Source organism: Ranitomeya imitator, chromosome 3 (assembly GCF_032444005.1).
Source record: "Ranitomeya imitator isolate aRanImi1 chromosome 3, aRanImi1.pri, whole genome shotgun sequence".
In the NCBI taxonomy this organism is placed as follows: domain Eukaryota; kingdom Metazoa; phylum Chordata; class Amphibia; order Anura; family Dendrobatidae; genus Ranitomeya; species Ranitomeya imitator.
In genome coordinates, this window is record NC_091284.1 from 466,408,608 (window position 1) to 466,434,862 (window position 26,255).

At 40.6% G+C, this 26,255-nt stretch overlaps 1 protein-coding gene across 2 annotated transcripts in view; it reads left to right on the forward strand.

Moving 5' to 3' along the window:
* GTF2IRD1 (GTF2I repeat domain containing 1) overlaps positions 1 to 26,255 on the forward strand; it is a 201,802-nt gene that overhangs the window by 109,518 nt on the left and 66,029 nt on the right. Inside the window, exons 4-13 of one of the 2 annotated variants that reach the window (XM_069757450.1) lie at positions 2,583 to 2,729; positions 3,728 to 3,911; positions 8,356 to 8,648; positions 14,118 to 14,204; positions 15,953 to 16,036; positions 17,236 to 17,419; positions 17,771 to 17,796; positions 18,540 to 18,657; positions 19,211 to 19,248; positions 20,516 to 20,596. In XM_069757450.1, the coding sequence (XP_069613551.1) occupies positions 2,583 to 2,729; positions 3,728 to 3,911; positions 8,356 to 8,648; positions 14,118 to 14,204; positions 15,953 to 16,036; positions 17,236 to 17,419; positions 17,771 to 17,796; positions 18,540 to 18,657; positions 19,211 to 19,248; positions 20,516 to 20,596 (1,242 nt within the window). The remainder of the gene's footprint in view (positions 1 to 2,582; positions 2,730 to 3,727; positions 3,912 to 8,355; positions 8,649 to 14,117; positions 14,205 to 15,952; positions 16,037 to 17,235; positions 17,420 to 17,770; positions 17,797 to 18,539; positions 18,658 to 19,210; positions 19,249 to 20,515; positions 20,597 to 26,255) is intronic. The other variant, XM_069757451.1, reaches the window with a different exon arrangement.

Sequence of the window (26,255 nt, forward strand, 5' to 3'; positions counted from 1 at the left end):
TTTCAAGTTGCCCTTTCCTTAGTTAGAAATGCAATTAAGGAATGGCAGTTAACAGGAACAGTGGAGGTCAAGATAAGGTCTGAAAGATCAAGCAAAATGTCAGTGAGAACTGCTCCTAAGATTGCTCATAGGATTGCTAGAGAGGCAAATCAGAACCCCAGCTTGATTGCAAAAGACTTTGAGAAAGCTTTAGCAGACCATGAAGTTGTGGTACATTGCTCTACTATTCAGAGTCACCTACACAAATATGGTCTTTATGAAGGAGTCATTAGAAGAAAATTTCCCCTGCATCCTCACCATAAAATTCAGAAGTATGCATAGAATATCTAAACAAGCCTGATGCATTTTAGAAACAAGTCCTGTGGACCATTGAGGTTAAAATAGATCTCTTTGGCCACAGTGATCAAAGGTATTTGTGGAGAAACAAGGGTATAGAATTTCAGGAAAATAACATCTCGCCAACCATGGGGGTTGATCATTCATGCTAATGGTACGGGGAACATTTAACGGGTAGAGGGAAGAATGGACTCAATGACATGTCATCAAATTCTTGATGGAAACCATCATCTGTAAAAATGCTGAAGTTGAAAACAGGATGGCTTCTACAAGGGATAGTGATCCTAAACACACGTCAAAATCCACAATAGACTATCTCAAAGTGCATAAGCTGAAGGTTATATAATGGCCCTGACAGTCCCCTGATCTGGACATCATTGGAAATCTGTGGCTAGATTTCAAAATAGCAGTGCATGCAAGACAACCCAGGAGTCTCACAGAAGTGGAAAAATTTTCCAAGGAAGAATGGATGAAAATCTCTCGAACAAGAATTGAAAGACTCTTGGTTGGCTACTAAAAGCGTTTACAAGCTATGATACTTGCAAAAGGGGGTGTTATCATGTTCTAACCATAAAGGGTGCCCAAACCTTTGCATCTGCCCATTTTCCTTTTTATAATTTTGAAAATGTAAAAGATAAAAATATGTATATTTTTTGGCCTAAATAGAAAGTAAATGTGTCATCTTTATCTTTAGGCCTTTTAGAGAACATGTCGTCTTCAGCTTACTTAAACTGTTCACAGTAATTTTGAGCAGGAGTGCCCAAATTTTTACATGCCACTGTAAGCGACATGTCTTAAGAACATTTACAACAGTGTAACTGTTGGGCACAGAGGCACACGCCACAGACACTCCTAGTTTGTTAATAGCCATCTCAATGAATTAGGAGCGTGTGACTCCTTCGCGCTTCCACATCAAGAGCAGCGAGAAAATAGCTGGTTTTGGTGAATTAGGCCATAGTCCCCACTTGGCTCTCCTGAGTATGTTTGCGCTGAAGCTTCCCAGCATTTCGGAGTAAAACCTACACTGCAATAATGAATTGAGTGCCTGTTTCATGCTGCCCACAGTTCAGGCAGGATGAATCTGTCTACAGGTTCCCTTTAATACTTTAGAATGAAGTTGGCAAATTAAATTATTGTCGCTGCACCCCACAGAATTTACTGATGATATAATTAATAACAGGGTTGGCGTTCAACATGTACAATTCTTTGTCTCTCCCAGGACATAATTCTTGCCATCATTCTTTCTGGTTGATCTGTGCTTAAAGAAATGACTGTGTTTTTCTTGCTAAGTCCTGTTATATAGTCGGTCGGGTTTATAGAATAATGTTGCTGACTACATTTTTCTATACAGCAGCATTTTGCAAATACTGTAAATGATTAGCTTATGGCATACCGGTTTTACGCATGGGAAGGAACCTATCGCCGATGTATGCCACTCTATGCCTCTTAAAAAGGATAAGAACAAGTGGTTCCTCTGCGCTGCTGATGGAAACCAGGAATATTCCAGGAGACTCAATAAAAACTTGATACTGTTTTATTATCTACGTGTTCGTTTCGGAATCATCCAATTTCAGTTGCCAGGCTCAATAAAGCTAAACAGGAAAAAAAGGGAGGTTTTCTCTTTTTTTTTCTGATTAACTTTATTGAGACTGGCAACTGAGATCGGATGATTCTGAAACACGTAGATAATAATCACCGTATGAAGGTTTTATTGAGTCTCCTGGAATATTCCTGGTTTCCATGAGCAGCGCAGAGGAACCACTTGTTCTTAAACAATAATAATATTGTTGTGTATTACACAACTCCACCAGGTGAGGAAATCCCTGCCATCCACTACACCCTTTAATACCGGCTAATGCGTTTTTGCTCCTGTATGCAACCTCACATATACTTCAAACGCAATGTGAACAGAACCTAGCTGTTTATTTTGTCTGAATTATCTAAAAAACAAACCTTTATTCAGTAAGAAACATATAAAGTTCCTTTTCAAATGAGGACATTTTGACTCTCTTGAATTCATAGACATACTGTATTTAAATTACTCATGTTGGAATTATTAGCATTTATGAGTGAACATTATCACTATTTGACAATTTTACAACTTTAACTTTATTTAATGAACCAGATTATCAGTTGTAGCATTGGCTCAATGGTCTACATGTCAGGTTTGTTCCGTATCCATGTAGATTTATTTCCTCCAGTGCATAGATTCTCTTCTATAGTTGTCTCTAATCTGTTGCTTACAGCGGGTGCTCATGGAACGGAACAGGAAACAGATGACCAAAGGAGAAACAGGGATTGCATCCGAAATGTCCAGAGAGTATCCCCAGGACCAAGCTCAGACATTTATCTGCTCAGGAAGATGGTTGAAGAGATCTTTGATGTTCTCTATAGTAAGAAGCAAAACACACTGCAGATTTGTTCACTCTGTGTTGCCCTTTATTGCACTAATTAGCTCATTTTCAATCATTGCCCAGAATAAACATGTGAAATGATGAGTCATAAAACAATTCTTTTCCCAATTGTCATTGACAACATCTGTAAAGTGTCATCAGAAAATGACCTATTGTTTAATTAAGCTTTTTATGTTAGATGTATTTTTTTTTACATTGTTGTATTATTTTCAATTTTCCATATTGCTATTTATATTTGAAAAACATTAATAAAACGTGCACTTTCACATTGGCCACTAGGCCATAAGTTAGACTCACACATGTTCAGTACCGAAGACTTTTCAGGCAGTTTCATTGCAATGACACTTAACTATGGATATGCTGCCAACAATGTAAACTGTATAGTATTGTAAAAACTCATGATAATTGAAAGATTTAAATATAAATGAATGTCATTTGTATTGCCATATCATCACTTATTTTGGCCAATTTATTTTCACCATTTAAAAGGTCCTATATGGTCTCCAGGTCGTGGAGGAGCACAGTCGCCTCCCTAAAAGGCAGTGGAGTGATAATCAAGCTGCCTACAGGATCCTGTGTCTTTGTATGGCTTCTTTCAGACTAACGTATTATTATACGTCTGTAATACAGATCTGAAATACAGAAATGTAGTTAAAAGGGATGAATTGGTATTCCATTGGTATTGAATGCAAATACCGTTGCAAAAATGTATCAAATACCGATAGAATACTGATGCAATATTGATGCCTCTGTATTTTAGGTACTCAATACAGACCTCAACAGGTGTATTCTATTCGTAAATTAGTTGAAAGAGGTTTTTAAAAAAATTAGCATAAAACCGATCAATGAAAATGACACTATTGGTTTACATTACCACCATATTTCCATCCACTAAAAGGAAAAAAAAGAACATGGATCACTTATATGCCCATAATATAGAGGCGTCTTATGTAAACTTACACTATCATTGTTTGCAGGCGAAGCTTTGGGAATGTCTAATGTTGTTCCAGTGCCGTATGACAAGATAATGAAGGATCCTACTTCATTGGCGGTGCTTGGTTTACCTGCTGGCATCCACTTCCAAAAACCTTCGGAATATAATTTAAAAAGTCTGATGCTTATTTTAGAACACAGTCACCATATCCGATTTAAGCTTCATAGGTAATTATACGCTGTCTCATCTTTAGTCTTAGACCTGTCAAAGTATTCTGACAGCTGAGAAAAAAAAAAGCTGCAAAATAAGAATGCTTTCATGGATAGAAGTGATAGTAGTTTATTTTATCAGTTAACACATTAACAGTTTGTTAATTTATCAATTAATCTATCAATTAAAAATATACAGAGTGGCTGAATAAAGAGAAACCTAAATCAAATTAATATTTGATGTGACCACCCTTTGCCTTAAAAACAGCTTTAATTCTTCTAGGTACAACGTTGGAATTGTAGGAATTAGCCAATCATACCAAGAAGTTGATGATGATGATCATATTTATATGTATGTTGAAACACACAAAACTGAGTGAGGAGCAGCCAAACTTTGCTACAAATATGAGGTTGTGATAGACAATATCATGTCACAGGTCATACACTACGGTTAGACTGAGCACAGCTAAGTCTTAGTTCACATTTGCGTTGTGCGCCGCAGCGTCGTCGCCGCAACGCACAACGCAAACAAAAACGCAGCAAAACGCATGCACATGCGGCCCATGCGGCGCCAATGTTAAAAGATAGGGCCGCACGACGCATGCGTTTTTGAAAAGGTCGGCGCCGCCCGAAAAATGCAACATGTTGCGTTTGACGCGCCCAGGCAGGTGCGCCCTAACGCCGCATGCGACGTAAAACGCAACAAAACGCAACACAACGCATGCACATGCGGCCCCAATGTTAAAGATAGGGCCGCACGACGCATGCGTTTTGTTGCGGCGGCGACGCTGCGGCGCAAACCGCAAATGTGAACGTACCCTAATAGACACAAGGAAGTTATACTGCATCAGCAAGGTCTCTCCCAGGCAAAAATTGTTAAAGCATGCTAAGTTTTCAAGATGTGCTGTTCAAGCTTTTTTGAGGAAACACCAAGAAATGGGCAACATTGAGGACCGTAGATGCCGTTGGCCTGCCGAGGAAACTTAGTGGAGCAGACGAAAGGCATATGATGCTTACTTTCCATCAAAAATGAAAGATTTCCTGAAGTGCATGTCTGCCAAAAAGCTATATCTTCAACATGAAAACAAGGACAAGTGACTCAGCTATGCATTAAGAAATAGGACCGGTGTGCAAAAAAATGGCAGCATGTGGGACAATAAGTCAAAATGGGCAATATTTGTCTGTAATAGAAGTCAATATCTTTGCCAAAGGGCTGGAAAGTGGTACAATATTGAGTGTCTGCAGGCAACAGTGAAGCAATTTGGAGGATCCTTGCAAATTTGGGGCTACATTTAAGCAAATAGTGTTGGGTTTTCTGGTGAGGATTAATGGTGTCCTCAATGCTGAAACATGCAGGCAGATACCTTTCAATCATGCAGTACCATCAGGTAGGCATCTAAATGGCTCCAAATGTATTCTGCAGCAGGACCATTACCCTAAACATGTAGCCAATGTCATCAAAATTAACTACATTGTGAAGAAGAATAAGATGTCTGTAAGTGATGATATGGTCCCCAAAGAACCCTGATCTCAAGTGTGTAGGGTTACATTAAGAGACAGAAGGAATTGTGCAAGCCCATATCCACAGAAGATTTATTGTTAGTTATACAAGACTTTAGGAGCAACCTCCCTCCCATGTTCCTTCAAAAACTGTGTGCAACTGTATCTAGTAGAATTGCAAAGGGTGGTCACCCCAAATATTGATCTGATTTAGGTTTCTCTTTTGTTTGTTCACTTTGCATCTTATTAATTGCTAAATATAAACTAATAACACTTCTATTTTTAAAAGCAATTTTCCTCAGGTGTTTAAAACTTTTGCAGAGTACTGTACATACATACTGAAATGGGTAAAAGTAATTTCAGGGGTTACCTGACGGAAAAAAAAATTTGTATGTGACTGATAAACTGATATTACTAACATTAGTAGGGCAGTCCAGTCCTTTGCTAAAAATTTGCAGTCACTCTATGTGATGGCCGACTACTTCTGAGTCATTACAGCTTGTGCACTTCGTGCTGACAGGATTCTTTGGTGTTGAGGCCTAGAACAAGCGGTCACATGGCCACAAGTGACTTACATACTTCTGGTCACATTCCAACTAGACGTGCATGACCTGAGTCAGTTCACTTGTATTGTGAAAGGCCGCGTATGACTCGTTTGGCACTTGACAAGTATGCAGATTGAATTCTTGCAGTCATGTGACCACCTAGTGTCTGCAGCGACTCTGTAGAATCCTGACAGTGAGCACAGCTCACATTGTAATTATTCAGAAGTCAAAACATAACACATATAATGGCTGCAGACTTTTATTAAAAGACCAGACAACCGAATGAGAATACATTTTAAACCATATACAGTACAGACCAAAAGTTGGACACACCTCATTCAAAGATTTTTCTGTATTTTCATGACTAAGAAAATTGTACATTCACACTGAAGGCATCAAAACTATGAAATAACACATGTGGAATTATATATTTAACAAAAAAGTGTGAAACAACTGAAAATATGTCTTATAATCTAGGTTCTTCAAAGTAGCCACCTTTTGCTTTGATTACTGCTTTTCATACTCTTGGCATTCTCTTGATGAGCTTAGAGGTAGTCACCGGAAATGGTCTTCCAACAATCTTGAAGGAATTCCTAGAGATGCTTAGCACTTGTTGGCCCTTTTGCCTTCACTCTGCGGTCCAGCTCACCCAAAACCATCTCGATTGGGTTCAGGTCTGGTGACTGCACCCCATCACTCTCCTTCTTGGTCAGATAGCCCTTACACAGCTTCGAGGTGTGTTTGAGGTCATTGTCTTGTTGAAAAATAAATGATGGTCCAACTAAACGCAAACCGAATGGAATAGCATGCCGCTGCAAGATGCTGTGGCAGCCATGCTGGTTCAGCATGCCATCAATTTTGAATACATTCCCAACAGTGTCACCAGCAAACCACCCCCACACCATCACACCTCCTCCTCCATGCTTCACGGTGGGAACCAGGCATGTAGAGTCCATCCGTTCACCTTTTCTGCGTCGCACAAAGACATGGTCGTTGGAACCAAAGATCTCAAATTTGGACTCATCAGACCAAAGCACAGATTTCCACTGGTCTAATGTCCATTCCTTGTGTTCTTAACCCAAACAAGCCTCTTCTGCTTGTTGCCTGTCCTTAGCAGTGGTTTCCTAGCAGCTATTTTACCATGAAGGCCTGCTGCACAAAGTCTCCTCTTAACAGTTGTTGTAGAGATGTGTCTGTTGCTAGAACTCTGTGTGGCATTGACCTGGTCTCTAATCTGAGCTGCTGTTAACCTGTGATTTCTGAGGCTGGTGACTCGGATAAACTTATCCTCAGAAGCAGAGGTGACTCTTGGTCTTCCTTTCCTGAGGCAGTCCTCATGTGAGCCAGTTTCTTTGTAGCGCTTGATGGTTTTTGCCACTGCACTTGGGGACACTTTCAAAGTTTTCCCAATTTTTCGGACTGACTGACCTTCATTTCTTAAAGTAATGATGGCCACTCGTTTTTCTTTACTTAGCTGCTTTTTCTTGCCATAATACAAATTCTAACAGTCTATTCAGTAGGACTATCAGCTGTGTATCCACCAGACTTCTGCACAACACAACTGATGGTCCCAACCCCATTTCTAAGGCAAGAAATCATACTAATTAAACCTGACAGGGCACACCTGTGAAGCGAAAACCATTCCCGGTGACTACCTCTTGAAGCTCATCAAGAGAATGCCAAGAGTGTGCAAAGCAGTCATCAAAGCAAAAGGTGGCTACTTTGAAGAACCTAGAATATAAGACATATTTTCAGTTGTTTCACACTTTTTTGTTAAGTATATAATTCCACATGTGTTAATTCATAGTTTTGATGCTTTTAGTGCAAATGTATAATTTTCTTAGCCATGAAAATACAGAAAAATCTTGGAATGAGATGGTGTTTCCAAACTTTTGGTCTGTACTGTATATGAAAATTATTTATTGATCAGCTTTTGCAAAGTTATGAATCTTTGTAGGAGAGGAAAGCAAAAAAAAGGTAGTGCAATATATTGCAAACACCATTCTGAATATACTGTTTTAACTGCGGCTCCAACAAGAATCCACATTCAAGCACTAGTTACATGTCTCACTATGTGGGAAGGGAGCAGAGAACTTCTGGAGTGTTTGTAAACAGTGGTTGAGTAGGAATTCTTGCTAGAGCAGCAGCTCAAAGCCTTTCAAAGTGCACAAACGAGACAGTTAAAACAGCACTTTCAGTAAGGCGTTTAAGAGATGGAAGAATAATAAGATAATGGAGTATGTTAAGAAGAATCGGAACTTTGGAAAAGCTGATCAATAATTAAATTTAAAAAAGTTTAGTTTTGCTTTAAATATGTTAGATAGAAGCACTATAGAACACAGAAAGAAATTCAAACATAATGTAAATGTTGCTATTGTTTTTCTATGTGACTTATACTTTTTTTAATTATTGTGAAGACCTATTGAAGACCTCAACAGAGAGTCCAAACTTGGTCATGATTTCAACTGCTCGCCTATTACAACAGCAAAGATTGTTCCAGACACAGGTCCTAGTGCCAAAGTCCCGAAGCTTTCAGCCCATGATCCACCCAGTGTATCAAACTTTTTGTACAATGTCACCCTACCCAATCAGCAATGTATGGAGTTAAAACAGGAGATTCACACCAATATTCCAGGACCCAGTATATCTAGTGAGCTACTGAGTCACAAGTCTCCAGGAGAACAGATGCAGGACTACTCAGATTGTTTCGGTAAGGATTGTTATGTATCTACCAATTGTGCGTTATTACTGGTCTAATAGAAGATCATGCATGTTCAATGTCCACTAATTTCAAAATGTCTGATGATATTTCTCTCAAATTTAGCTAAGAACTTCAAACCTTATATTGATTGCACTTTTTTATATACCCATGATTGTTTGGTTGACAGATGAAGAGCTGGCCACATCTTGAAACCAGCTAGCCACAAGGGATTAGTCCGTGTCACAAGTCTGTCTAGCAAATATGTGGCTATCTCCTCCACAAGAATACGTTTTAGAGCGCAAATGTATGGCTATAGTAATTTATAGCGTAGGCTTACCTGCTATATGAGGTGTTAAATTGCTGCAATTTTTTGATAGGATTGTTTAGAACTGGATATTGTTGATCCATTTAGTACTATGCAGAGTCCTTTCTGACAAGAAAACTTTTAAAATATCAGATTAAACTTAGTTACAATGGCTGAATTTATCTTCAGTTATGGACAATCTCTACAAAGAATTTTCAAACAGCAATTATTCCTAGATGTGATCAAAATTATATAGCATAAACGATATTAGGTTGTATTATTAGTATTAGAACAATAGTCGAAGGTAGAGAAGGGTTGTTTAAATACAGCTACAGGTGCTCCTCATAAAATTAGAAAATCATCAAAAAGTTAAAGGGACACTGTCACCCCCTCCAGCCGTTATAAACTAAAAGAGCCACCTTGTGCAGCAGTAATGCTGCATTCTACCAAGGTGGCTCTTTTAGTTTTTGTTGCTGTTATCCCCAAAATAAAGGTATTTATAATTTTGCCCAAATACCTTTCTTTAGACCTGGAGGCAGGTCTGAACCCCCCTCTTTGAAGCGCCAAACTGCCGTCAGTCATCTTTTCTGGGGCGCTGGTCGCCGCCCCCTCAGCGCTGTTTTTCTCTGAAATCCGACGCCTGCGCTGTTCTCTTCTGCGTGGGGCAGGCGCATTGAGCATTGGCCGTCTGACCTCACCTGCTGGGTTGCAGACTGCGCCTGTGCGGGCAGTGCGGCCACCTAGCTACTGAATCCCAGCCCCGCACTGTGCATAATGCATAACACACTGCAGGGCTGGGATTCAGTAGTTGGGTGGCCGCACTGCCCGCACAGGCGCAGTCTGCAACCCAGCAGGTGAGGTCAGACGGCCAATGCTCAATGTGCCTGCCCCAGGCAGAAGAGAACAGCGCAGGCGCCGGATTTCAGAGAAAAACAGCGCTGAGGGGGCGGCAACCAGCGCCCCAGAAGATATGACTGACGGCAGTTTGGCGCTTCAAAGAGGGGGGTTCAGACCTGCCTCCAGGTCTAAAGAAAGGTATTTGGGCAAAATTATAAATACCTTTATTTTGGGAATAACAGCAACAAAAACTAAAAGAGCCACATTGGTAGAATGCAGCTTTACTGCTGCACAAGGTGGCTCTTTTAGTTTATAACGGCTGGAGGGGGTGACAGTGTCCCTTTAATGTATTTCATTTCTTCAATACAAAAAGTGAAACCCGTATATTATATAGAGTCATTATAAACCGAGTGATCTATTTCAAAGTGTTTATTTCTGTTAATGTTGATGATTATGGCTTACAGCCAATGAAAATCCAAAAGTCATCATCAGTAAATTAGAATACTTTATAACACCAGCTTGAAAAATTATTTTAAAATCTGAAATGTTGTCCTACTGAAATGTATATTCAGTAAATGCACTCAGTACTTGGCTGGGGCTCCTTTGGCATCAATTACTGCATCAATGCGGCGTGGCATGGAGGCGATCAGCCTGTGGCACTGCTGAGGTGTTATGGAAGCCCAAGTTGCTTTGATAGCAGCCTTCAGCTCGTCTGCGTTGTCTGGTGTCTCTCATCTTCCTCTTTACAATACCTCATAGATTCTCTATGGGGTTAAGGTCAGGCGAGTTTGCTGGCCAATCAGGCACAGCAATACTGTTTTTAAACCAGGTATTGGTATTTTTGACAGTGTGGACAGGTGCCAAGTCCTGCTGGAGAATGAAATTTCCATCTCCAAAAAGCTTGTCGGCAGAGGGAAGCATGAAGTGCTCTGAAATTTCCTGGTAGAAGGCTGTGCTGACTTTAGCCTTGATAAAACAGAGTGGACCTACACCAGCAGATGACATAGCTCCCCAAACCATCATTGATTGTGGAAACTTCACACTACACCTCAAGCAGCTTGGATTGTGGCCTCTCCACTCTTCCTTCAGACTCTGGGACCTTGATTTCCGAATGAAATGCAAAATTTACTTTCATCTGAAAACAACACCTTGGACTACTGAGCAACAGTCTAGTTCTTTTTCTCCATGGCCCAGGTAAGACACTTCTGACGGTGTCTTTTGGTCATGAATGGCTTGACACAAGGAATGCGACACTTGTAGCCCATGTCCTGGATATGTCTGTATGTGGTGGCTCTTGAAGCAATGACTCCAGCAGCAGTCCACTCCTTGTGAATTTCCTGCAAATTTTTGAATGGCCTTTTCTTAACAATCCTTTCAAAGCTGAGGCTATCGCGGTTGCTTGTGCACCTTTTTCTACCACACTTTTTCCTTCCACTCAACTTACCATTAATATCCTTGGATACAGCACTTTGTGAACACCCAGCTTCTTTAGCAATGACCTTTTGTGGCTTACCCTCCTTGTGGAGTGTGTCAGTGACTGCCTTCTGGACAACTGTCAAGTCAGCAATCTTCCCCATGATTGTGGAACCTACTGAAAAAGACTAAAGAACCCTTTTAAACACTTAGGAAGCCTTTGCAGGTGTTTTTTGTTAATTCTAATTTACTAAGATAATGACTTTTGGGTTTTCATTGGCTGTAAGCCATAATCATCAACATTAGCAGTAATAAACACTTGAAATAGATCACTCTGTTTGTAATGACTCTATATAATATATGAGTTTCACTTTTTGTATTGAAGAACTTTTGATAACATTCTAATTTTGTGAGAAGCACCTGTATCTTGGTAATGCCTATCATAATTTTGAGGCACTTCTATTGTCATGCTTGAATCAGCACAAACCTTCCATCTATTAACCTTTTATTACATGAGATGTAAGAATTTTCAATTTTTTTTGGCAAGTGCTCCATTCTATGTTGTATAGTCTTAAAGGGGTTGTCCACTACTAGCAGAACCCCTTCTTAAACTAAATGTTTGGCCCTGATAAAACAATCAAGCTTGTATGTCAGCAGTCGCTCTCCCCGAGGCTGTGATGCGGTGTCGTGACACGTGATCCCGATGCCCAATCAGTGCTGGCGTCACTGTCTCCGCCTTCGGACAAACTGAACATGAAGATGAAGCCAAAGCTGCAGCTGATCCCGGACTTCCTCTTCATGTTCAATTTGTCCGAAGGCAGAGACAGTGATGCCAGTGCTGATTGGGCAGCGTAATTCCACTGCACCACAGCCCCGGGATCACGAGTGCTGCCACTTAAGGAACGGCGCCGGCACGGCTTTATTATTTTATCAGGGCCAAACATTTAGATTAAGAAGGGGGTTGTCCTATTATTGGACAACCCCTTTGAGCAACTGACCAACGTAAGTTTTGCCATATATGCATAAATAAAAGACAAACTTATACATACTGTAGAAGATCTCTATTTACACAAATTATATACTTGAAGAAGGTTGCCATGTCTCAGGAGAAAAGACTGTAGTCACTCTGTGACTACAGACTGCCTAATTGTAACATCAAAGAAGGAAAGGTATCTTTAATGTGTAACATGGTTAAAATTCTGGTATAAAACCACTGATTTAAAAAAAAAATGCAAGTAACCCGGAAAGCTCATGGCCTTATGCATTTCAAACTGACTGGTTCTTAATCATAGTTCAGAGTTGGAACACTCTGAACTATGATTAACACTCTGGACTATGATTAAGAACCAGTCAGTTTGAAACGCATTAAAGATTTTTGTTTTGAATTAATTTTTCACCGATGGATCTGTTGCTGGATACCTTTCCTTCTTTGATACTGCTCGTTTGCTGCTAACACGAACTTCTTTCCATACACGGCCATTGGATTCTACTGCGGTGAGCTTGATTTTTTTCTACAAAGTTTTTGCCTATTTGTAACAGTATGCAATGCTTACCCTGTCACGATTCCCCTGTTTTCCCCGTGGGAGGTCACATAACCACAGGTTATGCATACTGGAGGTCACATGTTGATTAGTCACATCCAGCTTCTCCCACCAGAAGGGAATTTGTAAGATGCCCAAGCGAGCTAGTCATGGGCGAGCTTCTGTTCCCACTCACTTTGGCATCCTACAGACATCTCATGTCCTAGTCCTGGTGTGCTGCTGTGTTTGAGGTGCATTACACCTATTTTAGAGCTGCAGACCTCTTCTTCTCTTGAGTCCAAGAATCCCTCTTCTGGATCCAGGGCAGCAATTAATCTAGGAGACACAGAGGTGCATAAAAACAACCAAACTTTTACTTGGTGAATAGCATTGGTAAATAGCATTATTTATGGGCTGATATAGAGGATAAAGCCCAATGGGTGGTCATCTTACCCACAGGTACCGGATACAACTTCAGCAGGTAGAATGTCCCTCTCACTGGCTTCTGTAGCCCTAGGGAGTCTTCTCCACTACTAGCATAATATTCAGATTGCAATACTTACCACCCCATGTAGCCTTAGTCCATCTTTCCCTGTAGCTTCTGAGGCTGAGTTCTCCCCAGGCCCCCGACGTCCATCTAGGGGTGGCCCCAGGCCATTAGACGGAGTCACACAGAAGGGTATTTTTGGCAATCCACTACCCCGAGTATTAGGCCCACGCTCTCCCTAGCAGCCTCTGATTCAAGCCTGCTACTTTACACACTGCTCTCCACACACCAACTGGCCCTGTCACTTCCTAGATTTGCCACTAAGGCATCTTTCACACTTCCGTCTTTCAGCTCCCGTCACAATCCGTTGATTTTTGAGAATGCAGGAAAATTTTTTGCAGGATCCTGCATTTTCTCATAGAATTGTATTAGCGACGGATTGTGACGGATGGCCATCCGTTTCATCCGTCGTGCACTGGATCCTGTGTAAAAAAAAACAAACGGTCTGTCAGGCAGAGAAAATATTCAGAGGAACGTTTTTTCTGCACGTCGGAAAATCGGTCAGCGACGCATCCTGCCCTACCCGTCACTGGCTACAATGAAAGCCTATGGGCGCAGGATGCATCGCTGACTGAAAAGCAGGAATCCAGCGACGGGTCCCGTCTTTTCAAACTGAGCATGTCTAACCCTGTCTAAGCTAACTGCTGCCCAGTGGGTATTATCCTTTTATAACAAACATAAACATCAAATGCGTTTCACCCTTGGATTGTCAGGGAGAAAACCACCAGTTCTACAAATTGAGAGACGTCGGGTGAGTCTAGTTAGCACATGAGAGCAGACAACCCCTTTAATAGAGGCAGTCTGCATTACCTATTGTGAAAAACATGGCATCAATTTACCTTTTCCTCTGAATGCAGGACAATCTTCAGCAGCAAATAATAGCCTCAGACAGAATATCCTTGCAGCAAAACGTGTGCTGTTTTCAATAGTCCATGATAAAACAGGTAAGTGTGTAATTAAGTGTAATAAAGTTATTTATACTCTATTTAGAAAAGTTTTATGCAAGTGTGATAAAAAAAATCTGCAAAAAGATAAATTTAAATCAAATTACGTGTCACAAAGTTTTTGAAGGAACTCACCACAGAAATTGTTCTAAACATCTTGGGAAATAAACCACAGATCTGTGGATGTGGGCTTGCACAAATGTCTCTTCATGTAATACAAGACAGAATCAATGATGTTAAGATCATAGCTCTGCAATATCATTACTTGTAGACCATATCTTGAAACTACAGTCTGCTTTGAAATCTTTGTTTGGAAAAGACCTTCCTGTTGCAGTGAAATGACCTTTTCTATTGTTGCTGTCATAAATCTTTTGATTTTGTATGACCTGCGGCATGAAATTGTCTTCCCTATCCTCATTGTAGCAAACTTTGGCTGCTCCTCACCCAGTTTTAAGCGTTTCAATAAAATAGGTCCTATTCCAGATTTTAAAGGGAACCTGTCACCCCGAAAATCGCGGGTAAGGTAAGCCCACCGGCATCAGGGGCTTATCTGCAGCATTCTGTAATGCTGTAGATAAGCCCCCGATGTTACCTGAAAGAGGAGAAAAAGACGTTAGATTATACTTACCCAGGGGCGGTCCCGCTGCTGGTCAGGTCGGATGGGCGTCTCTGGTCCGCTGCGGCGCCTCCCATCTTCTTTCCATGACGTCCTCTTCTGATCTTCAGCCACGGCTCCGGCGCAGGCGTACTTTGTCTGCCCTGTTGAGGGCACAACAAAGTACTGCAGTGTGCAGGCGCCGGAAAGGTCAGAGAGGCCCGACGCCTGCGCACTGCAGTACTTTGCTCTGCCCTCAACAGGGCAGACAAAGTACGCCTGCGCCGGAGCCATGGCTGAAGATCAGAAGAGGACGTCATGGAAAGAAGATGGGAGGTGCCGCAGCGGACCAGAGACACCCATCTGACCTGACCAGCAGCGGGACCGCCCCTGGGTGAGTATAATCTAACGTCTTTTTCTCCTCTTTCAGGTAACATCGGGGGCTTATCTACAGCATTACAAAATGCTGTAGATAAGCCCCTGATGCCGGTGGGCTTACCTCACCTGCAATTTTCGGGGTGACAGGTTCCCTTTAAATTGAACTAAAAGGAAAAAGTAGATATATTTACTGCCACACACACTCCATGATTGGCTAAATATGTATAACATTTTGATTTGTTATTTTGGCTCATTCACACTTGTGCTGCTTGCCCTTGTAAATTGTGAGTATTCCAGAGGGTTGTGGACAGGCACAGATTTACGTTAATAAATACATGGTTTTCTTCCTAGCTAAAAATATCAATAAACCTATTTTTAGTATTGTTGTTATTATTAGTAGTAGTAGTATTATTTTTATATTATCAATGATTGATGTATTCAAGGAAATCTGTCAGCACAGAATGACTGTTGAAACTAAGTGCATGCCGTAGGTGCACCCTTGGCCTGGTCAAACAGTTGAGTGTACGTTCCCACCTGCTTGTTTTCCATCCTTCTTTGCCCTTCTCCAGCTCTACGAAACCAATAAAAAAAAAGTGGGGTCGGAAATAGTCTGAACAAGCAGGTGGGAAGGTGCACGGAAATGTTTGGTCACTCCAAGGGTGCTCCAAGTACCTGTACTTGGTTTCAACAGTCGTTTGGTGCTGGCAGACTCCCTTTAATATATTTAGGGATGTGCCTTTTACCAGTGCTTATTTTAACTTATTCTTTTTGGTAGAGAAATGGGACAGATTTATTAAAGAAACCGAGGATATCAGTATCCTCAGGGAGTGTGTACAAATCTTGTTTAACAGCAGATATGGTGAGTATAGGTATTCCTGTTACATCGTTGCATCTATCGCTTTGTATTACCGGCATTGCATGTTGAACCGTCATGATTAAGAATGCATATAGCGTTTGAAACGCGTTGATGATCAGTAGCCGCCCGCCACTCTTCTATGGATTTTAAATGGTTGAAATAAACTGCTAATTTAACCTATTTGGATTGAGCTGGACAAACCCATGTAGTAATTATGCCAGATTTTCTTCAGTTTTGGATTTTCCATATTCTACAATTGTCTCCAGATCAGGAAATTTGCCACGGCCAGAAAGCGCTGACCTGGACTGGTAACCGGGGTTGCTCGAAGCAATCCGCTCATCTGTAGTTTCCAGTATAAGGTTTTTGATAACTCTCTTCCCAATGTATATTTTTACTGAATACTACATGTAAAACAGGTTTACTGTGCAATGTAGAAATCCAGTTCTGAAATTGAGACGGAACTTTGGAAAATATAATTTTGGAAGTGTAAATTATGGATGTCATGCATCTATTGATGGAACCTTGAACCAATATCAACATCTCTATGTATGCCGCCCTTCCCGTCTGAATATTGTCAATTATAAACCCACTCTAAATGCATTACATAATCAAAGCAAAAAAGCCACTGACAATTGAATATTTACTGTGGATATTTTATAATCCACTGTCATCATGGTAATTACTGCTTTGCGCTGTTTGCCTTCAATTTTACTATAAAGAGTTCATTAAAATAGGTTTGACTGAACAGGATACAAGTTTTAAAAGAAACCTTGTGCGATCATCAATGGAGCAGCTGGACTTGAACGGCTTGATACGTAGGCCTATGGGAAAAGATTTAGTATAACTTTTATTTTATTCTTTGAAATCATTGATCTTATTAGGATTAGTATTCAAGTGGGTGGTCCTAATGAGTGACGGCTATCTCTGTATGCACACCTATACATAAAGGCTGAATGTTACCACCCAATTGGCTCCGACAAGAATGAGCAGAAATCTAAGTCAATAAAATACAAATTGTAATAGTTCTTTTCCCACAAAACTATATATGAATCTGTTCAGCCTTTCCTGAACTGTAGCAACATGCTCATAGACTGCACAGTTATTTCCATGCTGACAGGTTGTCTTGCAAAGCATGAATTTATTTGATATCTGTTGATTGTGGTTATAAAATGACACTGACAAATGTGGTTTTTCCCTTCCAGCTGAAGCTTTAGGCCTTGATCACATGGTGCCCGTACCTTATCGGAAGTTTGCTTGTCACCCAGAAGCAGTGGAGATTGAAGGAATACCTGATAAAATCCCTTTCAAAAGACCATGCACTTATGGAGTGCCTAAACTCAAAAGAATCCTTGAAGAAAGGCACAACATACACTTCAAAATTAAAAGGTAGCATGATGCATTAGAGGGCACAAGGACAACATTTATCACCTAACAAGACTGGGTGTCCCACAATGATCATGCATACGCCCTATCCCTCAATGGAAGGTGTAAACATTCAATGCGGGGAAGGATGCATGCTTGACTACCACACCATTACTTACCTGTGTTGTGAGAAGGGACCCCCATTTAATGATTGGTGAAAGTCGTAGAAGTGTGTCTCCCAATCATTATACCTTTTTCACTTATTATTTGGAAAAGTAAAGAATGTTTTTCATGGGATAACCCCTCTAAGGTAGTTTTGATAACAGAATACCATTGAAGTGGCAGCATCATAAATATATCTTTTTTTTCTTGCAGTATGTTTGATCAGAGAACTTTTGAAGGTAAGTTGAACATTTAATCCATTATTGATCAAAAGTGAAAGTTTCACTTTATAATTGGTTCAGAGGGGTTTCCCATCCCAGATATGTATGGTATATCTGTAGGGTCTGTCCTCTTTGCCTTCTCCACTCTTCTCTATCCAGTCTAGGTGCAGCTGCATCACTTTATAGAACCATAGACGTGGAAGCTCCATTCTGGCGATGAGTGGGGTTTAAGTGGCTGTATCCAAAGTTATAATATATTTATGCCATATATACCTAATGTCTGAGAAGTGAATACCCCTAAAATTAATTTCTGACTCTGAGTTTAAATGTATTTGAATATTTGTATATTAATGATTTTTCAACATTAATTAAACTGGATTTTTATGCACTTTCAGACCATTTGTTTTAGTAAATAATTGAATTCCCCATACTGCAACAATTCGGAAGCATTTTTTCTTAAAACGCTGTATCGTCTAGTTCCTTTTATGACTGCAAAAACTAATGGGTGTTACCAGTTGAGGGGTGTATCCCTACATCCTCTGTTCTTGACTGTGTATAGGCACACCCCATTGGCTAAGAGAGTGGTAACACCAACTTGTCAAATTATTTATAAATGGTCAGGAGGTATTATCGACATGACCTTGCATTGACATCCATTGATATTCTACATGAGATGTCAGTGGTGAGAAGCCAGGTTTCTTAAGGCAGAGCAATTGTAGCATTATTATAAGTTACAAAAATGGACATCTAACTATAACTAGGTACTAAATTTACCAAAGAAACGTCAAAGCCAGATGTATGCAGCTGGGGAGAAGAAGCTTGTGGAGACCCTCAGAAGCTGGCAGCTATAGACCTGCTCGGGTTGTCCCTTGGGAACAGGTGAGTCTTATTTTATCATTATCATCATGTGTGAGCCTACTTTATATGCAAACAATAATAAGTACAGCTGAGTTTACACGAACGGATTTTCTCTGCAGTCACACTGTTGTCAAGTTACTTATCTTGAGATGTCTTACTATAATTTCCATTCCTAGCACAATAACCCTTGCTAGCAGCTACATTAGCCAGGGCGGCCTTTTGCACAGTAAAGATAGTAATGCCTTCTGGGGCTATCCTAAATAAGGGACCTAATGTGTCTGATCAGAATACAATGCTGTTATCACTCCAGCACATCATTTTCAATCAGGCTCTGTTCAGATTGCAGTTGAAACTGTCTCTGCCTCATGGGAATTTACCATTATTCACCTAGGTGCTATACACAGACTTGTGGGGTGAACCAAGATAACATCACCATTTTTCGTTCCTTCATATGACATAGCCCAGTCTCTTTTAGGTCATACTGGGGTGGCAATATCTCTATAGAACTACTGGGGGTTACTATTGAAAATGAAAAATATATATTTGTGTGTAACTTTTCATTTCATATTTTTAGGTCTGAAACTGGCAACATATCTGAAGAATGTGAGCCAGGTAAAATAAAATTTTAACTTTTTGTATCATTAAGTCCCGCCAGTACTTAAAGGGGTTGTCACTATTTTTTTTTACTGATGGACTGTTCTTAGAATAGGCCATCAACATGTGAAAGGTGAGGGTGCAACTCTCAGATGTTACTGGCGGAAGTACTCAGAAGCCGCCAGAATATAGCACTGTAGTATTGCAGATCCAAATGAATAGGAGTGGATCTGCAGTACCTGGCCTTCCACTACAGTTTGATGCAGTTACTTTTTTCCTGCAGCATCCGAGAACTTCCAGCCGGTCCTATCAGATATTGAAGGCTTATCCTAAGGTTAATAAAAGTAGTGGCCAACCTTTTTACCACGATAAATTATTCTCTAGCGTACAATAACAAAATATCCCTTTTTTAACAATGATCAGGTTGTGTAGATGTTATCATTTTAAATTTGCCATGTTTTGCATTTAATTGTAAGAGATTTCTCAATGAAAATTAAAAGGAAGTAGTCTTCTTCCATGTATACTAAGCTTCAGACATAGAAATACTATTGTGATACAATTGTTGAGAGAACAATCAAACAACCAATCCCCTTCTAAGCACGCAAGTGGAGGTAAGACTCCATTGATATTGTATTTTGGCTTTACTTTTGCCCAATAAGATGGGAAATTTTCACTGGTATATGCCAACATTAATATGCCTATATATGCAACATTTTACTACACTGCATCACCATTGTGAAACAAAACATACATTGGGGTATCAAGTACATCTTTTGCTTTGTTAACTGTATGGAAAAGTGCAGCATGCAATATTTTCCTATATTACCATTACCATGGATGGCATGGACCAGTTTGGCGTATGAACATTCCTAGGTGCAGATGCAGAATGTCCATACTGTACAAACGCGGTATGAAAATCGACTAAGAAATGGGTTCTCATCAGAGACCTGTGGGCAATGGGTGGTGAAAATGAGAACTTGTGTAGATTTTATCTGAAGAATAGAGATCTAGCAGTATCTAAATAACCTAAATTCTAACATTATAATGTGAGGGCTGAAAACTCAGAAAATATTAGAACTCTGTAAACAGAAATATTAACATCCTAGACTATAATTATTATCACACCGCATAGGCTCTCAGAGTCACATTTACTGATAACCTTAGCTGAAATTGAGCCACTTTACGCACAAGAGAAAATGTTTTAGTACATTATTAATGAAATTATAGACATTGGAATCGACTTGTCTGTAATCGCTATTATAAAAAAATATTCTCAATTTAACAGGTACATCAAGTGAACAGAATGGGCTAAAAGAAATCAAGGTTGAGCCTGAAGAACAAGAAATAATACAAGTTACTGCTCCAGGTAGTGTGACTAGTGCTTTACTGATACACTTACTGTGTACCACCCTAGTGGCTGTCTAAATGCTGCATTCCGTTATTGGCTGTCTATGCAGCCTGTCACAGATGTCATTTATGGGGAGTTTTTTCCTTGTGTCAACCACGGATTAACAAGGATTTATTTCTTTAAATTGGTTGATCAGTAGCTGCAATCTCTACATTCCTGTCCTGATCTTACTACACACATGCCTTCTTTATTAAAACTATCAGGGTGTTTCATATCAATCAATAAATGGTAATTGACTGAAGAGGTTCATCAGCAGCTGTAGTGTGTTTAATTCAATTGAAAAAAAATATTCAACCCCTTTGCAAATTAGGTTTATTATTGCAATGTACAAATGTTCTGCTGTTTGCAATAGAAAAAAATAAAATAAAAAAATATATATAACACAGTTAATATAACAAGGGTTTCTCCAAATTCAACACAGAATCGTACTTTTATGGACTTCTGCAGTTTCTTTCATGACTAGCTTCTTTAATACTTAGTCGAGCACCCTTTGGCTGTTATGACCTGATGCAAATATACAGATGCAGCCACTAGCTTCTTGTAGCATTCCTAATGAATAGTAGCTCATTACTCACGAGGAATGGCCTCCAGTTCACTAATATTCTTGGGTTTATTTGCTGCCACTGCTTTCTTCACATCCCATCAAAGATTTGCATTGAGGTTTAAGTCAGACAGCTGTTACAGTCATTACAAAATCTCCCAGGACTTCCTCCTTAACCAGGCTTTGATGGACTTTGAGGTACACTTGAGATCAATGTTCTGTTGAAAAGCTCAATGATGTCCAAGCTTCAGTTTGCTCACAAAAGCCATGATGTTTTTTCATATGCCTCATTCTTCCTACTCTAGACATGGACCTGAAAAGTTCCAGTTTTGTTTCATCTCTCCCTTTATCTGACTTCTAAAACTTGTGTGGATTATTTATATGGTGTTGAGCATACTGGAGCCAACTTTTCTTGTGTTTTGGTGCCAGTAGAAGTTTATGTCTTGTTGATCTGGCATGCAGACCTTCAGGATTTAGTATGTGGTTTACTGTGCACACTGAAACCTCAGTGCCTGCTGCTACTAAAGGTACCTTCACACTGAACAACTTTCCAACGAGAACAACAACGATCCGTGACGTTGCAGCGTCCTGGATAGCGATCTCGTTGTGTTTGACATGCAGCAGCGATCAGGATCCTGCTGTGACATCGCTGGTCGTCGCTGAAAGTCCGGAACTTTATTTGGTCGTTAGCTCGGCGTGATTCGTCATGTTTGACAGCAAAAGCAACGATGCCTGCAATGTTTTTTCATGGAGCAACAACCAGCGAGAACGATAAGTACGTCACTGGATCGCTCCTGCATCGTTCTGCTGTTGCCGGTGTTTGACGTCTCCTAGCGACCTAAACAGCGACGCTGCAGCGATCGGCATCGTTGTCTATATCGCTGCAGCGTCGCTTAATGTGACGGTACCTTTAGTCTTGCTGCAGATCTTTTGCAGTCACTCAAGGCTTTTTGACCACCTGGCTCCTCAGGAATCTGATGGCAGCCAGGGAAAGCTTTTTTCTGCCATGTTCAGGTAGTGTTGCCAGTGTTCCTGCAAACTTTGCTTCCAACTTTATCTCTAGGAATATTCAATGTCCTTTTCCTTGTTTTTTTGTGCAAGGCAGTGATCTCTTCTCTTAATTTTTTGGACCACTCTCTTGACTACCCAAGAATTAGTGACTATTGCATATGAGGAATGGGCTAAGAATCACCACCAGAAGCTGGTGTATGACTATGTATCATATTTGTAGCAGTTCATAACAGCCAAAGCTGCTGTATTAAATATTAAATACACTTGCCATGCAAGAGTTAATAATATTAATTAAGGAGGAATAATTCTGATACTACAGTAGTCAGTAAAAGTGGCATTTTATTTTGTATTATAAATGAAACACTTTGCTAATAAACCTAATTTGCAACTGGGTTTAAATGCTACTCTACTAATGTAAATTAGTAAGTCTTTTAAGAGAGCCATCTTGAAGTAGTGGGAAATGTGGGTATCCTGTGCTGCTGGTTGTGTAGCCACAATCAAGATCCAATGTGTAGTATTGGGGTGACAGTTTGGTTTTCTCGACACGTTTCAAAGTTAACAAACATCTTCTTCAGGAGACCCACAAAGATGGACACTCTGTGTAGGACTCCTGAAGAAGTTTGTTAGCTTTGAAACGTGTCGAGACTAAACCACACTGTCAGTCACCCCAATACCACACATTGGATCTTTTTATGGCTACACAACCAGCAGCACAGGATACCCACAACTCCCACTACTTCAATACCACGTTGGATCTGCCAACCTGTGAAGCTGCGGCAGCTGGAAACCACCATTCTGAAACCTAAATAGTGTTGTGTCAACCACACCAGGTGAGCAGTACCCCTTTACTTTACAAACTAGTATATTGGATAAAAGTCTGTTGCACTTGGCTAATTTCAAGAGAGTCACCTTGGCATTTTGCTACCTGTATAAATGCACTCAGTCTGTGCTTTTTGTACTTTATGGGCCTCTTTGGTAGCTGTAAAGGTGCTTGTAGCCGAGGTGCCAATCAGCGAACAAGTGTTTGTAAGGACGTTCTTTCCCAATTTCTGTCCCATGTAAACATGCCACCTATCAGTTAATGAACAACGTAACCAAAGAAAGGGTCGGTCAAAAGTAAATCGCACTTCCTATCATAACAGGGATCCCAAAAAGAAAACGGAAGCAAAGAGTGAACTAGTACATGCGGTAAAACAACAAATTTTATTGAAAGTATGATTAACAACAAAGTAAAAAATGAGAAGAGTCATGGAGTGTCACATGGCCAGGAACACATGGGGTCTACAGGCAACAGTACGTGTGTGCAAAAGAAGGGGGGAAGGGTATCCGATGGTACAAAATAAACTATGGCGCAAAACAGCTGGTAAGACAATGATGAAGTAATAATATAGTGCTACATTACATGTGCTCAGATCATAAGGAGGGAATCCTAAGTAAAGGCACTGTAGCTCAATCAGCCATCAGTTCACTCTGTACAATACATTATTAATAAACCCCTAGATAGATGGCAATGAAGTACATCCTGTATCATACAAGCAGCCCCTCAGGCTGCAGTTTAGAGCCCATAGACAAATAAAGGCAAAGTGACTAATGTACTACCTGGCAATGAGGTGCGGCAAACCCCAAATTTCGTTTCGTGTCATCTTCGGAGGGGTTATGACAATAATTCATGGATCAAAATCTACCCACCGAAATGGACAATTAGTATACTAATTAACAGTAGGGGATATATTATCCAATATATACAGTTGATATATATTATGATTTATGTACATCCGGGTTTATTAAACTAAAATAAATATATTATTTTTCATTACTTATATACCGTATATACTCAAGTATAAGCCGAGATTTTCAGCCCAAATTTTTGGGCTGAAAGTGCCCCTCTCGGCTTATACTCGAGTCACGGTAGCGGTGGGGTCGGCGGGTGAGGGGGAGAGGGCGCTGAGGTATACTTACCTAGTCCCAGCGATCCTGACGCTCCCCCTGCCGTCCCACAGTCTTCTGTGCTGCAGCTTCTTCCCCTCTTCAGCGGTCACGTGGGACCGCTCATTAGAGAAATGAATAGGCGGCTCCACCTCCCATAGGGGTGGAGCCGCCTATTCATTTCTCTAATCAGCGGTGCCGGTGACCGCTGACAGGAAGAGCTGCAGCACAGAAGACCTTGTGACAGGCGGGGAGCGCCAGGATCGCTGGGACTAGGTAAGTATGTCATACTTACCTGTCCCCGTTCCAGCCACCGGGCGCCGCTCCATCTTCCCGGTGTCTATCTCCGCTCTGACTGTGCAGGTCAGAGGGCGCGATGACGCATATAGTGTGCGCGGCGCCCTCTGCCTGATCAGTCAGAGCGGAGAGAGATGCCGGGACCGGACGCCGGAACGAGACGCCGGGAGCTGCAATCAAGAGAGGTGAGTATGGCTTTTTTTTTTTTTATTGCAGCAGCGGCACAGATTTATGTGGAGCATCTATAGGGAAATATGAACGGTGCAGAGCACTGTATGGGGCAGTATGAACGATGCAGAGCACTATATGGGGCAGTATGAACGGTGCAGAGCACTGTATGGGGCAGTATGAACGGTGCAGAGCACTATATGGGGCAGTATGAACGGTGCAGAGCACTGTATGGGGCAGTATGAACGGTGCAGAGCACTGTATGGGGCAGTATGAACGGTGCAGAGCACTATATGGGGCAGTATGAACGGTGCAGAGCACTGTATGGGGCAGTATGAACGGTGCAGAGCACTGTATGGGGCAGTATGAACGGTGCAGAGCACTGTATGGGGCAGTATGAACGGTGCAGAGCACTGTATGGGGCAGTATGAACGGTGCAGAGCACTGTATGGGGCAGTATGAATGGTGCAGAGCACTATATGGGGCAGTATGAACGTTGCAGAGCACTATATGGGGCAGTATGAACGGTGCAGAGCACTATATGGGGCAGTATGAACGGTGCAGAGCACTGTATGGGGCAGTATGAACGGTGCAGAGCACTATATGGGGCAATATGAACGGTGCAGAGCACTATATGGGGCAGTATGAACGGTGCAGAGCACTATATGGGGCACAGCTATGGGACAAAAATGAACGGTGCAGAGCACTATATGGGGCACAGATATGGGGCAATGTGAACGGTGCAGAGCACTATATGGCACAGATATGGGGCAATATGAACGGTGCAGAGCATATATGGGGCACAGATATGGGGCAATATGAACGGTGCAGAGCATATAGAGCACAGATATGGGGCAATATGAACGGTGCAGAGCATATAGGGCACAGATATGGGGCAATATGAACGGTGCAGAGCACTATATGGCACAGCTATGGGGAAATAATGAACAGTGCAGAGCACTATATGGCACAGCTATGGGGAAATAATTATCTATTTTTATTTTTGAAATTCACCGGTAAATGCTGCATTTCCACCCTAGGCTTATACTCGAGTCAATAAGTTTTCCCAGTTTTTTTGTGGTGTAGAACCCGATGTATGGAAACCAATACCAATATATAAAATGAAGAAAATATATATATATATATATATATATATATATATATATATATAATAAAAATAATAAGAATATATAATATAAATATATATATAAAAAAATATATATTAATAAATAATATAGAGATGGAAAAATTATTATATAAAAATTATAAGAAGACCAAAAATATAATGAAATGCCTTTATTCAAGTAGATATACAATGGGCAATAAATGGTAACAACATATGTGCCTGTAGCTGGAGGAACACATATACAAAAATAATATCAGCAAAAATTAGCAATAAAAAATGGACATACAAGGAGGGTAAGTAAATACAGGATAAAATGCCATACAATAATTGGAGATAGAAAACACTCTGCATAAGATAACAAAAAGCTCATATAAATCCTATATGTATAATAAATAAATAAGTGAAAATGTGTAAAAATATATATATATAAAATTATAAAAAAATGGACATGTGCTGTATGTATACAAAAGACAAAAATGAATGTGTAGAATACGTGTGAATGGAGTGAAAAAAATCAATAGGTGTGCAACCTAATATGTGAAAAACTG